We start from the raw sequence: 16,850 nt of genomic DNA on the forward strand, positions 1-16,850 counted from the left end.
TTTTTGGTTTTACAGCATTAATGGTGGGTTATGCTACTTTCGAGTGCTTACATTGTACATAAGAGGTGTTAAACTCCCCCCACAAAAAAAACCAAACCCACTGCCATCGGATGATTCCATTCATAGTGACCCTATAGGACAGAGTAGAACTGTCTCATAGGGTTTCCATGGAGCAGCTGGTGGATTCAAACTGCCCACCTTTTGGTTAGCAGCTGAGCTGTTAATCACTGCGCCACCAGGGCTCCACGTGTATAAAAATTTAAAGCACGTGTATAAAAATTTAAATGTCCCCTTCTCACTAGTACCTTAGAATTTTGACATAGAATGAGAATTTTTAGAAAAGCTTGCTAATGTAGGGATATACATTTTTAAATTAGTGGTTGAATAGGTAATAACATGTGCGTGTATGAAATACAAACATGTACAAAATTAAAAAGACTCACGAGAATGTATAGGGAAAAGTCTGCCTTCTATCCCTGTCTTCTGGGCATCCTTCCAACCGCCCCCGCCACCTAGAGTCAACAGTACTGCTGTATATAAGCATATATGTGTATACTGTAAAAAAAAAAAAAAGTTTACTACTTTTAGCTTTTCACTTAATTATGTAGTGCTTGTTTGTTTAGTGTAGTTGTATTATTTTAGTGAAATCTGTTTACCACCCCCTGCAGTGTTAACCCTCTGATGTTTCTCCTCAGGGATTGCAGTCTTGGATATGCCCGGTCATTTTGGGATGCCGTTGATTTTGGTGGGGGTGTCTTTGTTTCTTTTCCAATTATGCCCAAAAGTTAATCACCACTAATTGCAGTCTGATTGCTTCACTGTTTTCAACAATGCTCTAGGCATAAATTGCTCAACATACTAATATAACCAAATTCAGCCTTCTTAAAAGGGTGCTGCTAACCAAAAGGTTGGAGGTTCGAGTACACCCACAGGCACCTCGGAAGAAAGACCTGAGGATCTTCTTCTGAAAACCAGCCTCCGAAAACCCTGTGGAGCACATTTCTACTCTTTTATATGTGTGTTTTTTTTTTTTTTTAAATTATGCTTTAAGTGAAAGCTTACAAATAAGTCAGTCTCTCATGTGAAAATTTATATACACCTTACTATATACTCCTAGTTGCTCTCCCCCTAATGAGACAGCATACTCCTTCTCCCCACTGTCTGTTTTCGTGTCCATTTGGCTAGCTTCTGAACCCCTCCGCCCACTCATCTCCCCTCCAGACAGGAGCTGCCCACACTCTCATGTCTACTTGATCCAAGAAGCTCACTCCTCACCAGTATCATTTTCTGTCCTATAGTCCAATCTAATCCCTGCCTGAAGAGTTGGCTTTGGCAATGTTTCCTGTCTTGGGCTAACAGATGGTCTGGGGACCATGACCTCCGTGGTCCTTCTAGTCTCAGACCATTAAGTGTGGTCTTTTTATGAGAATTTGGGATCTGCATCCCACTTCTCTCCTGCTCCTGTTCCCTGTCAGGGCAGTCACTGGTTGTAGCCAGGCACCATGTAGTTCTTCTGGTCTCAGGCTGATGTAGTCTCCGGCTTATGTGGCCCTTTCTGTCTCTTGGGCTCATAATTACCTTGTATCTTTGGTGTTCTTCATTCTGCTTTGCTCCAGGTGGGTTGAGACCAATTGATGCATCTTAGGTGGCTGCTTGGTGTAGTGTTTAAGACTCCAGATGCCATTCTCCGAAGTGGGACGCAGAATGTTTTCTTAATAGATTTTATTATGCCGATTGACCTAGATGTCCCCTGCAACCATGGTGCCCAAACCCCCACCCCTGCTGCACTGGCCTTCGAAGCGTTCAGTTTATTCAGGAAACTGTTTTTGGTTTAGTCCAGTTGTGCTGACCTCTCCTGTATTGTGTGTTGTCTTTCCCTTCACCTGAAATAGTTCTTGTCTACTGTCTAATTAGTGAATACCCTTCTGTCTCCCTCCCCACTATCATAACCATCAAAGAATATTTTCTTCTCTGTTTAAACTTTTCTCGAGTTCTTACAATAGTGGTCTCATACAATATTTGTCCGTTTGCAGTTGACTACTTGCATTCAGCATAATGCGTTCCAGATTCTTCCATGTTGTGAAATGTTTCCCGGATTCATCATCATTTTTTATCGATGTGTAGAATTCCATTGTGTGAATATACCATAATTTATTTATCCATTGATGGGCACCTTGGTTGCTTTCATCTTTTTGCTCTTGTCAACAGTGCTGCAGTGAACGTGGATGTGCATATATCTGTTTGTGTAAAGGCTCTTATTTCTCTAGGATATATTCCAAGGAGTGGGATTGCAGGACCGTGTGATAGTTCTATTTCTAGCTTTTTAAGGAAGCAGCAAATCGATTTCCAAAGTGGTTGTACCATTTGACATTCCCACCAGCAGTGTAGAAGTGTTCCAGTCTCTCTACAACCTCTCCAACATTTATTATTTTGTGTTTTTTGGATTAATGCCAGCCTTGTTGGAGTGAGATGAAATCTCATTGTAGTTTTGATTTGCGTTTCTCTAATGGCTAATGATCGTGAACGTTTCCTCATGTATCTGTTAGCTACCTGGATGTCTTCTTTAGTGAAGTGTCTATTCATATCTTTTGCCCATTTTTTAATTGGGTTATTTGTCTTTTTGTAATTGAGTTTTTGCAGTATCATGTAAATTTTAGAGATCAGATGCTGATCGGAAATGTCATAGCTGAAAATTTTTCCCAGGCTGTAGGTAATCTTTTTACTCTCTTGGTGAAGTCTTTGGATGAGCATAGGTGTTGATTTTTAGGAGCTCCCAGTTATCTAGTTTCTCTTCTGGTGTTTGTGCATTGTTAGTAATGTTTTTTTATACTGTTTATGCCATGTATTAGGGCCCCTAGCGTTGTCCTTATTTTTTCTTCCATGGTCTTCATCATTTTAGATTTCATATTTAGGTCTTTGAGTTCACTTTTGTGCATGGTGTGAGGTATGGGTTGTGTTTCATTTTTTTTGCAGATGGATATCCTGTTATGCCAGCGCCATTTGTTAAACACACTGTCTTTTCCCGATTTAACTAACTTTGGGCCTTTGTCAAATATCAAATGTTCATATGTGGATGGATTTATATCTGGATTCTCAATTCTGTTCCATTGGTCTATGTATCTGTTGCTGTACCAGTACCAAGCTGTTTTGACTACTGTGGCGGTATAATAGGTCCTGAAATCTGGTAGAGTGAGGCCTCCCACTTTGTTCTTCTTTTTCAGTAATGCTTTTTTTATCTGGGGCCTCTTTCCCTTCCATATGAAGTTGGTGATTTGTTTCTCCATCTCCTTAAAGAATGTTGTTGGAATTTGGATCAGAATTGCATTGTATCTATAGATGGCTTTTGGTAGAATAGACGTTTTTACAACGTTAAGTCTTCCTATCCATGAGCAAGGTATGTTTTTCCACTTATGTAGGTCTCTGTTGGTTTCTCGCAGTAGTGTCTTGTAGTTTTCTTTGTATAGGTCTTTTACATCTCTGGTAACATTTATTCCTGAGTATTTTATCTTCTTGGGGGCTACTGTAAATGGTATTGATTTGGTGATTTCCTCTTCGATGTTCTTTTTGTTGGTATAGAGGAATCCAATGGATTTTTGTGTGTTTATCTTGTATCCTGATCCTCTGCTAAACTCTTCTATTAGTTTCAGTAGTTTTCTTGAGGATTCTTTAGGGTTTTCTGTGTATAAGATCATGTCATCTGCAAATAGAGGTACTTTTACTTTTTCCTTGCCAATCTAGATGCCCTTTATTTCTTTATCTAGCCTAATTTCTCTGGCTAGGACCTCCAGCACAATGTTGAATAAGAGCAGTGATAAAGGGCATCCTTGTCTGGTTCCCGATCTCAAGGGGAATGCTTTCAGACTCTCTCGATTTAGGATGATGTTGGCTGTTGGTTTTGTATAGATGCCCTTTATTCTGTTGAGGAATTTTCTTTATAGTCCTATTTTGGTGAGAGTTTTTATCATGAATGGGTGTTGAACTTTTTCAAATGCCGTTTCTGCATCAATTGATATGATCATGTGGTTCTTGTCTTTTGTTTTATTTATATGATGGATTACATTAATTGTTTTTCTAATGTTGAACCATCCCTGCATACCTGGTATAAATCCCCCTTGATCATGGTGAATTATTTTTTTGATATGTTGTTGATTCTATTGGCTACAATTTTGTTGAGGATTTTTATATCTAAGTTCATGAGGAATATAGGTCTGTAATTTTCTTTTTTGTGGTGTCTTTACCTGGTTTTGGTATCAGGGATATGCTGGCTTCATAGAATGAGTTTGGGAGTATTCGGTCCTTATCTATGCTCTGAAATACCTTTAGTAGTAATGGGTTAACTCTTCTCTGAAAATTTGGTAGAATCCTGCAGTGAAGCTGTCCGGGTGACTTTCTTTTAAGATCTGCCTTTTGTTCAGTGAGCACTTGGATAGATAGCTTCTCATCTTTCACGATATCAGGGAAGTTTTCTGGCAACAAATCTTCAACAATTCTCTTTGTATTTTCTGTTATCCCTTCCAGTTTTGGTACTCCAGTCACTCGTAGGTTATTTCTCTTGATAGAGTCCCACATAATTTTTAGGGTTTATTCATTTTTTAAAAATTCTTTTGTCTCATTTTTCTTCAGATATATCGGTGCCAAGTGTTTTGTCTTCAGTCTCACTAATTCTGTCTTCCGTGTCCACAGTTCTGCTCCTTGGACTTTCTATTGAGTTGTCTAATTCTGTAATTTTATTGTTAATCTTCTGAATTTCTGATTGCAACCTCTCTGTGAATTCTTGCAGCTTATTAAATTTTTCATTATGTTTGTGAAAAACCTTATTAATTTCTTCACCTGCTTTATCTGTGTGTTCCTTGGCTTGTTCACGTATTGCCCGATCTCCTTCCTGATGTCTTGAAGAGCTCTGTATATTGATCTTTTGTCTTCTCCATCTGGTAATTCCAGGAAGGTACCTTCATCCAGACGATCCCTTTATTCTTTGTTTTGAAAGCTTGTTGAAGTGATCATGGTCTACTTCTTTATGTGACTTGATATTGACTGTTGTTTCTGAGCCATCTATAATTTATTGTATTAGGTTTCTTTATGTTTGCTTACTGTATCCTGGCTTCTTGCTTTATTTTGTTTTGATATGCCCAAATAGGTTTCTTGAGTGAGCTAGCTTGATTGTTTTTGCCTTCGCAGCTCTAATGTCCTATCACCAGATGGCTAGAGCTGTTATCAGGCATATGAGCCTAGGAGTCCGTTCACTTTTCTTGTATGGATTTGACTCAGGTGTCCAGGTAGTTGGTTATCAAGTGTGTGGTACAGGCTCTTCCCTAAAGTCTTAGAGGGGAGGGGTGTGTGGTGTAGGTACTGGTATCTGGTTGCAGCAGGGGGTCATGCTCTGTATAAAGCAGGGAGATGACAACTGTCCTCCAAGTGTCTGCGGAAAGCACATGCCTGTTCCCTAGAGCGCACAGGTGGGTGGGTTCTGCAGATGGACCACAGGCACCCAGTGCTTTTAGCTGTAAGGACTGGGAAGTACCAGTTATCCTTGGACCCCTATCGTGGGTGGCTGGGTGATGTGAGTGGAGCCACGAGTCCTCATGGCCCTGATGTAGGTAGGTGAGGACCCTGTTTCACAGGCAAAGCGGTGTCAAACATGGAACACCCACCTCTCCACTGCACAGCTGAAACAGTTGCAGTCTGCCAACAAGGGCCTCTTCTCCTGAAATAGGCCCACGCATGTTCATGAAGGGGGGAAAGTTATTCAAAGTCCACAGACTGTTTATGCCTGGACAGGAGCAGCTTCTGTCCTGAGCTCCCTAAGTTAGTGGAGTTGGCAGATTATCTTTTCCTGCAATTGTGAATTTATTCCTTCTCCAAGGCCAGGAGAATGGCTCAGGGTGCTCAGCAGAGCCTATCTCAGGCCCAGGGAAATTGACAGCCGCTGAAGCTGGCTTGGTGGCTGAGGGCGCGGTAAAATATACACAAGTACTTAGCTTTTGCCGAGAGCGCTATTCTTCTCTGGTTCTGGAGGTGTGTGTAGGCTGTGCGGCTGGCTGTTTCTCCCTGAGGAAAATGCAGACGAATGCTACCACCAGCCTGCCGCAGCTGCTCCTGGGAATGGTATTGAAGGTTCCCGGCGATTCAGGTCCAGCATCTCCTCTCTGCTTCTGAACTGTCTCTCCCTCCCCCTGCCGCTCAATCTGTTCTCTAACTTTGCCATTGTTGTTCAGGGCTCCTAGCTTGTCATAAATATAACTGTTGCACTTGTTTTTTGGGGTCTTTGTTGTAAGAGGGATCACCAGAAGTGTCTGACTACTCCGTCATCTTGGCCCTCCCTCCCATTTCTACTCTTGACACACTAGGGGTCTGCATGATTCAAAATTGACTTGATAGAAACTGGTTTTCTGGTAGAAGGAATAGTTCCTGAAGTCTGTGTTTGAGATTTGTTTTGACTCCAGGAGAGCTCCTCCTCACATCTTTTTCCCTTCTTCTCTACAGAAAACTAGCCAGCCTACAGTTTAGCCTGTATCTGCAGTGAATCTCCCAGTCTCCTCCTAATTGCCTTTTACCACATGCTCCACTGTTTTTGAGAGTGCCCTTAGTCTTGAAACTCCCCATGTTCTGTTACAATTGAAGTTAGTTCTTTGGGAAGAGATCAGGAGCTATCTGTTTTATGGCCTGTGTCTCCCAAGGATACTTTGTGAGCCACTGCTCTGGGCATGGGGATGGCAACAATGTAATGGTGTACTCCTCTCTGAGTGACATTGCTGCATTATGTCTTACTTTAGTGTCATTAAGGAGGGCAGTAACCTCAGGTCTTCTCAGTTTGCCTCTCTTAACACGGAACCAGCTCCTTATGACCCAGTGCGGGGGTGATCAAAAAAACCAAACCCGTTCCTCTCTAGTATAGTCTGACCCATAGCAACCCTATAGGACATGGTAGAACTGCCTCATAGAGTTTCCTGGGAGCACCTGGTGGATTCGAACTGCCATTCTTTTCTTTAGCAGCTGTAGCTCTTACCACTAGCCACCAGTATTCTCAGTAGTACTGCACTCAAGCTAGAGCCTCTGTTCTGTTTTCGGTGGCTGAAGGCAAGAACAGCATCTCCAGCTGTCTGCTGCACTTGCCTGCAAGTTAGCCTCAGCAGTAGGTATCTGGGGCCAGATGAGAAACACTGACATCCTGCTCCTCACAGAATGATAGCCCTCCAGCTGGGAGCTGGAAAGAGACTTCTTATTGTTGGCTGTGTACCAGTCTGGAGTGGAGTTCCCCTCTTGCTGAGCTGGGAAGGGGGCTAGGAGGGCATAATCTTGGTTCAGGTGACAAAAACTCTTGCTGTTCTTACCAAATTTTAATAGATTCACATGAATAGATGATTCTTCATTTGTTTCAGGACTATTTCCAGACACTTTAATGGCTGTTTTTCTTCTGATTTTCACCACTTTCGTTGGGGTGTGGGTCTGGGGGGTTCTTTACAACGTCACGTCCAAGGTCTATCCCTATGCTAGTTACTTCTTATTTCTTGTGACTCATTAAAGTGTTCATTTTTCTTTCATTCTCAGTGATGGAAAACTGCTCTCTACTTTCATTCTCACTTTAGTTCTCTTTTCTGCGTGCCAAACTAACCCCAACTTTTATACTTTCTTTAAAAGCCGTGCTAAAGGGACTGATTTAATTATTTTTCGTGTTGTTTGAAAACTTTTATTTTTAAAAAGAATTCCATAGTTACCTAAAATAATGAATCTTAATAGTATTTCTAATGAGGACCTGGCAATAGGAAATTTAACTTCTAGCTGGAACATTTTTTGCTTGTCTATAAATTCTTGTTTTACATTTTGGGGAGTCACACTTTTTCCTGAATTCATCATCTCTCATCTTTAAAAAAATTTCTCAAAGTGTTATGCTTTGTAGTACCCTACTAAATCAGCTTTTCTTCATATTTTATATAATAAATTATGTAAGAAATCACTTTGAAATGTTTTTGTATTTGGTCAAGATGTAGACTTACGTAAAGTTAATTCTGGGTGGAGGTGAAACTTTTAGAGTTCAGTTTTCGGGTCTGCATATGAAGATAGCTACGTGGGAAAGATTTTCATTATAAATACTCCAGGAAATAACTTAGCTATAACCTAGCCTGTGTAGCCTGAAAAGGGGCGGGGAGGGGAGGGGAGAGGCTAAGGGAGGAAAATAGTGTATCAAGGATTTTTCTGAAATTAAGGAAGTCTTTAGGTACATATCCAAGAAAAAAGAAAGCATATTTCCCCACAAAAATTTGTGTTGTGTTCGTAACAGCTTTATTCATAGTAAGCAAACAGTGGAAAGAACTCAAATGTCCATTAGCTGATGAATGGATAAACAAAGGGATGTATACCATAGAGTGCAGTGTTATTCGATAATTAAGAAGGACTGCAGTACTGATACAGGCTACAACGTGGATGAACCATGAAAACACTGTGCTGAGTGAAAGAAGCCAGTCATAAGTGAACACACATTGTAAGATTCCATTTATATAAAATATCGAAAATAGGCAAGATTTATAGAGACAGCAGTTTAGTGGTTCCCTAGGGCTGTGGGGGTGGGAGAATGGGTAGTTACTGCTCAATGCGTACGGGGTTTATTTTTTGGGGTGATGGTTGCACAACTCTTTGAATATCCTTGAAACCACTGAGTTTTGTACTTTAAATGGGTGAATTTTATGGTATGTGAATTATATCTCAATAAAGATGCTAAAATCAAAGAGAAAATCTAATCACCTGTTTATTTTTTAGAATTTACAAGAATGAATGAATGTGTGTGTGTGTTTATCAAATATTAATTAGGCCTAACTTGCAAGGCTTTTGTGATTATACAGGTCATAATAGGGTCAAATATGATATTCTTGGTAGGAAATATGTGGAGAATATGTTGTGATTTAATATATGTTGACAGGTTGTTTTAGGTATATTGTAAATTTATTGGAAACTGGTTTTTGTGATATTTTTATTTCTGGTGTCATAATCAAATTTTACAGTTTCAAAGATTTCTCCCTTTTACTGTTTTTTATTGGTTCTCAGAAACATGTACTAGCAACATTAATACTTTATTATAATTTCTACCATTTATACATCAGAAACCATTGATGTGAAAAACTTTAGTTTTTGAATATAATAGTTCCTAACTGTCTCTTTATTTTAGCATAGATATTTAGATCATGTGGTTATATTTTAGTTTTTTCCTCACTGATTACAACTCTTCCCACATGTAATAAAGAAAAAGAACATTTGTTCCATTGGTGGTCCACTTGTGCTGGATATTTACGATATCTGTTTTTTCTCTGGAATATCTACTTTCTTACAAGGTATCTTAGTTATCTAGTGATGTTAAAACAGAAATACCACAAGTGGATGGCTTTAACAAACAAATTTATTTTCTCACAGTTTAGAAGGCTAAAAATCCAAAGTCAGAGTGCTGGCTCTAGGGGAAGGGTTTCTCTCTTTTGGCTCAGGAGGAAGGTCCTTGTCTCTTCAGCTTCTGCTTCCTGGTTCCTTGGAGATCTCCATGTGTCTTGGCACCTGTCTTATCCCATCACTGCTTTTCTTGTTTCTGCTTGTTTAATATCTCTATTTAATAATCTCAAAAGAGCTTGACTCAAGATATACTCTACACTAATCCTGTCTCATTAATGTAACAAAGACAACCCATTCCCAAATGAAATTATAACCATAGGCATAGGGGTTACAGTTTATAATACATACTTTTTGGGGACGTAGTTCAATCCAAAACACAAGAATATCTCAGTATTGTCTTTGTCTTTTTTTTTTTTTGGTACGAGCTCTTAGGAGAAAAGACATAGTCATATCCCCTCTAATTTCTTCTAAAACCTTAAATTCTCATAGAGTAGGTTCTTCTTACCCCCATTAAATTATTTTCAAGGTAAAAATAGACAAAAATATCAGAACATACTTTTGTCTGAGATAAAAACCTGTTTTTCTAATTTTTTTCCTTTTAATAATTCTTATTAATTTTTAAGCCATTTCAAAGTAACTTTCTTGGAGGAAGGTTACCTTTAAAATGTTTTTAAAATAGAAAATTATATTGTAAAAAAATTTTTTTGGAAATTATAAAATTTGTTCAGTTGTTTTTCTCAGAAAACTTAAGTGACCATTATTCCCCAAATAGAATAGTTTTAAATATGATTTAGAAAGTTGGCATGTGATGGATTATTCCCCCTTCTTTTTCAGGAACTCTTGGTGTGATAACAGAAGCTACAATAAAAATCAGACCAGTCCCTGAATACCAAAAGTATGGCTCAGTAGCTTTTCCTAATTTTGAACAAGGAGTAGCCTGTTTAAGAGAAATTGCAAAACAGGTAAAAAAAAAAAAAATGCATATATGTATTTATATTTTTAAATTCTGCAATAATTGATTGTGATGTGTGACAAGTAATCGTCATATTTAGTTGTTTATGTTTGTGTTCTTTTCTCCAGTTCTATATAGAAAGGTAATGTTATAAAATCATTCCTTTAAGTGCAGTTGATATTTCTTTCAGTAATTGCTATGACACCTCTTTTCTTGGTGGCAGCAACTGGTTTGGTTTTTTTTGGTACAGTTTTAATCCAAGGTAAGATATGCACTCGGTTCAGTGGCTTCAAATGACTTTGCCCTTTATTAAATGTTATATTTTCTTAAGTAATTTTTGGGTAAGATATTTTATGATTAATCGAAGTAGTAGTTCATTTTTCTTAAATTAAGACATTTATTGAAATTAAAGAAATGGCTGAATATCAGAGACCCCAAAATTTAGAAATTGAATGTAGGTAATCAAACTTTTATAGTTTTTAGAATGTGCTGCCGTTAGGCCCTGCTTAATTTTATAATATTATCTAAGGTATAGCTTAAATAATACAGCATCGTATAACATATTTAGCTATAAGCCAAAAAGAATTCTCATGTTCTCTTCCTTTCTTTAAGGATATTTTATCAAAGTATTTTAAGACTAGATAAGGCCAAGTAAGTTTTTTTTCCTCTGTTTAATTCTGTGTATCAGTGTGGAAAGTTATACATTTCTTTAGGCACTTGGGTCATTGCTTAAACTACAATAGTTTGTGAAAATTTTTTATTTCAACGTTTTCCAGCAGGGGAAAGTCAAGGGAATATATTTCAGTCCCTTTCTTGCTTTTCTGATCTCCTAGAGTTCTTTAATCCTTCCCATCAGCCATACCCAACTAGAAATCTTGAGGGAAAGGGAGATTTTTGATGTGACCCATGTAGGCCATCTTCCCAATACCCAGAGCAGGGTGGAGGGAGGATCTGGCAAGGCAAAGGAGGAATATCAAGCAAGTAGTCCATATACAATGTGGACTTCTCTGAGGTACTGAAAATGAAAAGTAGCAAAGAGTTTCATCTTCCTACAGTTCCAAAACAGCCACTGTTAATATTTTAAAGAAATTGAAAATGAGAAAAAATATTGCATTTGTACCCACATATTTACCATTTCCATTGCTTTTTATTCCTTTTGTGAATCCAACGGTACGTCTGGTATCATTTTTTTTCCTGCCTGAAGAACTTCTTTTAAAATTTCTTGTGCAGATCGGCTACCAAATTCTCTTACGTTTTGTATAAACATTTTTATGTTGTCTTCCTGTGCTGCATGTTGTCCAATATCTGGAAAAAAAATATTTGATGTATCTTATTAATTTTCCACTTATTACTGACAGGAGGGTAAGTCTAGATCCTGTTATTCTCCTGTGGCTGGAAGCAGAAGTACCTTGTTAATGTTTTGATGTACTTTAACATTTTTTTCAGTGTATAAGTTCTCAATGATTTTTTTAAAGATAGTTGTAAACATACAACTACTTTTTAGAAGTACAATTTAATATTTTGCATTTTTAGCCATATTTCTATTCATGCTGCAAAAATTTGCTTGATGAAAAAGAACTAGATGGCAGCTTACTCTGTTTGTTCATAGGCTATTTGCATTGGGATTTTTATTTCCAGTAGTTCGTGGATATTTGCTTTGAATACAATGCATATTTAACATGTTTAACTCTCAGGTAGAATGAAATAAAATCTCTTCTTGATTATTCAGTCATCCCTAAGATTATCTCATCTACTCTCACGTTTCATTTTCCATCTCTTGCTAGCGATTCTAAAATCTATCGTTTCCTGAGCTCCGTCTTGATATTTCTAATGGCTTGTCCGTGTGATCATCCTGTAACCACAGCACACTTGTTTAGGAACTGAACTCATTATTTCATCTCTTTTTCCTGGCAAATTTTCAAAACCATGTCTTAAGTCACATCCACAAATCCTTAGTTTTCTTAGTCAGTTAATTTTTCTTCTCTTTTAAATCGTACTGTGAAAATCTGTATACACCTTATCTTGTTCTATTATTTATATATGTGTCTCTCCCATTAGCTCAAGAGCTTGTTTCCGGATCAGTGCCTGTGTACATAGTTAGATCTCAGTAAATATTTGTCAAATGAGTAGCAGGCATGTAGTGAATTGAAGAGAGAAATATAATGTAGATAAAGAAGATTTCGGGTGAAGGATTTTCAGGAAGTCAGACATGATACTGAGAATTTCAGCTCAGATACAGAGTATTTGGCTAGTGTCTTTAGATTACAGTACTGGGAATTAAAGAAATCCTATGTTAAGATTATACGTATCTAAAGAGTTTCCTAGATTCACCTTAGATTTGAGCATAAATTTGGCAGATACAAGCACTTCTCCTTCAATCTGGGAGTCCAGAAAATTAAATAATGTGAGGACAAAAGTGTTGCATTTTATTACTGGCTGTTTCCAGGCTAAATAACATTAATGTGCACTTAATGTAGAAGGCCACAATAAAATTATAGCTGACTTTAACATCTATTCATTCACCCTAAGAAATCACCTTTACAGTTAGATTCCTTCTTTTTTCCCTCACTGCTTATATGCACTCAAGTAGTTTGGGTTCAAATCTGAAGTCCACTACTATTAGCTATATGGCCTTCTTTACCCTTTCTATTTTCCTCATTTATAAAATGAAATAATATTGTTTGTTACCTCTTAAGTTTTTATTATCATCATTCTTTTTTGCCATCATCGTCGTCATCATCACTACCTCCAGTAAGTCTGTTGACTATACCTGCAAGCTTTTCTTGCTGTGCCCTCTCCACCATCAAATATCATCTCCATCCATATAATGATATTGTGCTGGGTCAGTTCTCATCACTTTTTACCTGAATTGCCACATTGGTTTTCTCATCAGTCAGGTTCCGTTTTCCCACAATAGTCAAAGTAATCTTTTGTAAACACGTATCTTAAAATATCATTCTCCTGTTAATCCTGTGATCATTGCCCTCACTGAGGTAGGAGGAGATAGGGAAAAAGAAAGGCCATTGCAGGCTTGAAGAACAATATATGTAGAAAAGTACAGAGAGTAAAAAGGCACAGTATGGTTGGGGCCAGATATTGAAGAGTCTTAACATGATACTAATAAGTAAAATCTGTTATCAACAACGCACCGATTTTGGCTGATGATCTTTATTTACTCCTGATATGAAGAAACTGACCTTCATCTGCTTCTTCTCCTTTTTGAGTTTTAGCTCACCCAATTAGAAAGTGGCATAGTCTCAAATTTAGCTCCAGGTACTTTTTGCTACCCATACACTCAGAGTTTTGCGTAAACAACTTTCTGAAGCACTCATTTTATCTGGCAGTTTTCCACTTTCAGGAAATCCAACTACATGAGCACATAAAGTTGACAAGGATAATGTTAATAATTTTCAAGTAACTTCAGTTACTTATCAATAAGATTGCTTCTCCCATCTAGACATAGTATAAACCAAAAATCCATTGCCATCGAGTCGATTCTGACTCAAGGCGACCCTATAGGACAGAGTAGAACTGCCCCATACGGTTTCCAAGGAGCACCTGGTGGATTCGAACTGCCGACCTCTTGGTTAGCAGCTGTAGCTTTTAACTGCTACACCACCAGGGTTTCCAGACATAGTATAAAAAAAAAAAATAGGTCTCTTTAATCTTGATTAAAAAACAGAACAGTTCTGGGATGAACATTCTTGGTAGGCTTGTGACAAGTTGCTTTGGTTTAGGGCTAAAACATAAGTGACTGTTAACAGTTGAAACCTTACATAAGAGCTCGTGATTCACTAGAACTTTGGGGATATCGTGTCACGATTAGGGAAGTAGAGTAGTCTGTTATGCCATGTTTGCTGGAATGATAAGATCACAAAATATTTAGAAGCAGGATTATTAACTACGGGCAATGGAGAGAAGTTTTAGGATTAAATAATATTTGTTATGCTAAAATAGGCCTGAGCACTTAGCAGTGAAGTTCAAGTGTTTTCTGATACTTGTTTCTAAAGCCTCTACTCAAAGGCCAAGGAAAGTAACTTCAAATTTAAGTTGTTAAGGTATCAAGGAGTAAAAGAACAACCTGCAAAGCGTTAAGGTTTTGCCTGTGAGTTAATACCTAGAGGAACGGAAAGCTAAGCTTTTAAGGAAATAACCAGTTCACCAAATAAAAAAACACATTTTTTCATATATAGGTTATATTTTCTTGTTAATTTCAAATCTTTTTTTTAAATTATATCCTTTGTGTTAAGTACTTTTATTTACTTTCCTCTCTATCAGCTTTGACCATTTCCCCTCAAAAATTCATACTGTCTCTCTTGTTCAGGTTTTTGAATAACATCTTTCAAATTGACCATTATTGCCTCCATTTTTTAAAACTAATACTTTATTGTGTTTTTGGTGAAAGTTTACACAGCGGATTAGGTTCCCATTCAATAATTTCTACACAAATTGTTCAGTGACATTGGTTACAAACCAATTATAGAATTTACAAAAGTAGTTTATATTTGTATTTATTTTCAAAAGCTCTTGAATGAGGACACCTGCAGTCTGTGTTGGCCAACTCTGTCCCTTTACAATATCTCCCCTCTATAGAACACAGATTTAGTATACTTATATAAAAATGTTATGTGATCTTTAGAGTAGAGGTGTACATATTTTATGCTTTCCTGAGTGTTCTACTTTTCCACATTGTAAATATTTACATGTAAATATATCTTAAAAATATATATATATCTTAGGTTTCATTAATTAGAAGTGATGTGGAAAATGTCTCAAAATCTTGTTTATAATTTTATTAAAAAGGAAAATATTATATTTTAAGCATAGTACAATCTGGTACATTTTTTTTTCTAAAAGAGTTTGATACACCCCTATAAGAAAGTGGTAAAGTGCTACCTGTGCTGTTGAAAAGCAGGGAATGGAATTTTCTCTCATCCTTGCCTAAGTCAGTAAAAAATGGCTTTTAGTGTTTTTTGAAAATCCTTGGAATAGTCACCTAATGACCATAACCTAAATTCACTACTCAAACCATTTTGGAGATATATTTTTTTCCCCTTGGAATAAATAATGGTGGTGATTGATAGAAAGTGCCACCTCATGGTTAAAAAGCAGGTCAAAAAGAAAGCTTTCTAATCTATAGTTCTAATAATTTGGTGCAGTGTACTTAGTAATAGACAGTTTTTAGAGACATAAATACCGCGGACTAGAAACTTGCCTTATTTGAAACTGATTAAAAAGCCTGGATAATATTTTCAAGCTTTGCTCTTATTTATTAAATGAAACAATGGCTAAGAATAGTTACTTGAATTTGGAAATATTGCGCCCCTCTAGGAACTTCTGTTACAATACACATGTAGAGAAAGGCATTAATGCTTACTGCCTCTGGAGATGGATAAATATTAGTATTATGGCTTAGGGACATTTACATATTAGTTTACAGAATGTACAAATCTTGTGTGGTAAGAACAGTACAGTATTTGCTGTCCTGCTTTCTAACAGTATTCTCGGTAGAAAAATTGAGAAAATTACCAGGTTTTTGCACTAGGCATTGTTCAATTTGGGATTTGGAATTTCAGCTGATAGCAGAAGAATTAAGATCCATTAAAATAGATGGTATGTGGTTTATGATTGTGCCAAATTCTTGATTGAATAATGAGTTGGCTGCTTGTAATTCTTCACTGTCATTTCATAGCACTTATATTTTTGCAATATTTTCAGACTCAAGTTGCTTTTGAAATGGGAAACCGTATTTTGAATGAGTATCTTTTGGAAAGGAGCATACATGATTATTCAGAAATAGCAAGGTGGTCTGTGTATATTTTCATCACTATTCTTACTGAAGGAAATAAATTAAGCAACTTTATACAGGCAGCAGAAGATTCTACTAAGGTCTCTCATCTGATCTTTGGCCATGTGTGGAGTTGTCCTCTTTCAGTACTTCACTGCCTTGTGAGGAGCTAGAAAGGAAGATTAGTGGAAGATTAATGTAATTATATCTCATAAGTGGCAGTCTGCTACAATTTCCAGCTTTATTCAGTAGATGGGTAAGTGATTTTTAAGACTTTCTTTTCTCAGAAAATAGATTAGCTACTGTAGCCTCTCAAGAGGGGAAAAGTGGTGTTTTTGTAATCAGAATTATCAGTGTCAGATAAAATTTTCTATTCTCTTTTATTGCTTGGTGATGACAATTTTACCTTTATAATGTTTGAGGGGAAAACTGAGTGTTAAAACAAAAGCAGTTTTCGAAGTTTGGATGTTTTTCCTCAATAAAAACTTAAGCATTATGCCTTATAGTATTGAGAGAGGGCCATTTGTTCCAATAAGAGGAAAAACTGGCCATATGTTGGGCATGGGTTTGTACTTATCCCTGTGAAGACTGTCTTTTTTCAGCATCAGAGCCAGGTGTTTAGGATTAGAGGTTAAAAGACAGCTTTTTCTCACACAACCTTTTGACAAGAGGTGGTCCTATCTACCTACCATCACTTTTATTTTAAACAATTTTACATTGATAGGGCGCTTTTTCTAA

At 37.2% G+C, this 16,850-nt stretch overlaps 1 protein-coding gene across 1 annotated transcript in view; it reads left to right on the forward strand.

The window, feature by feature from the left end:
- AGPS (alkylglycerone phosphate synthase) overlaps positions 1 to 16,850 on the forward strand; it is a 166,153-nt gene that overhangs the window by 87,499 nt on the left and 61,804 nt on the right. The window contains exon 11 of the mRNA XM_049887540.1: positions 10,207 to 10,334. Coding sequence (XP_049743497.1) covers positions 10,207 to 10,334 — 128 coding nt within the window. The remainder of the gene's footprint in view (positions 1 to 10,206; positions 10,335 to 16,850) is intronic.

Source organism: Elephas maximus, chromosome 6 (genome assembly GCF_024166365.1).
Source record: "Elephas maximus indicus isolate mEleMax1 chromosome 6, mEleMax1 primary haplotype, whole genome shotgun sequence".
Classification (NCBI taxonomy): Eukaryota; Metazoa; Chordata; class Mammalia; order Proboscidea; family Elephantidae; genus Elephas; species Elephas maximus.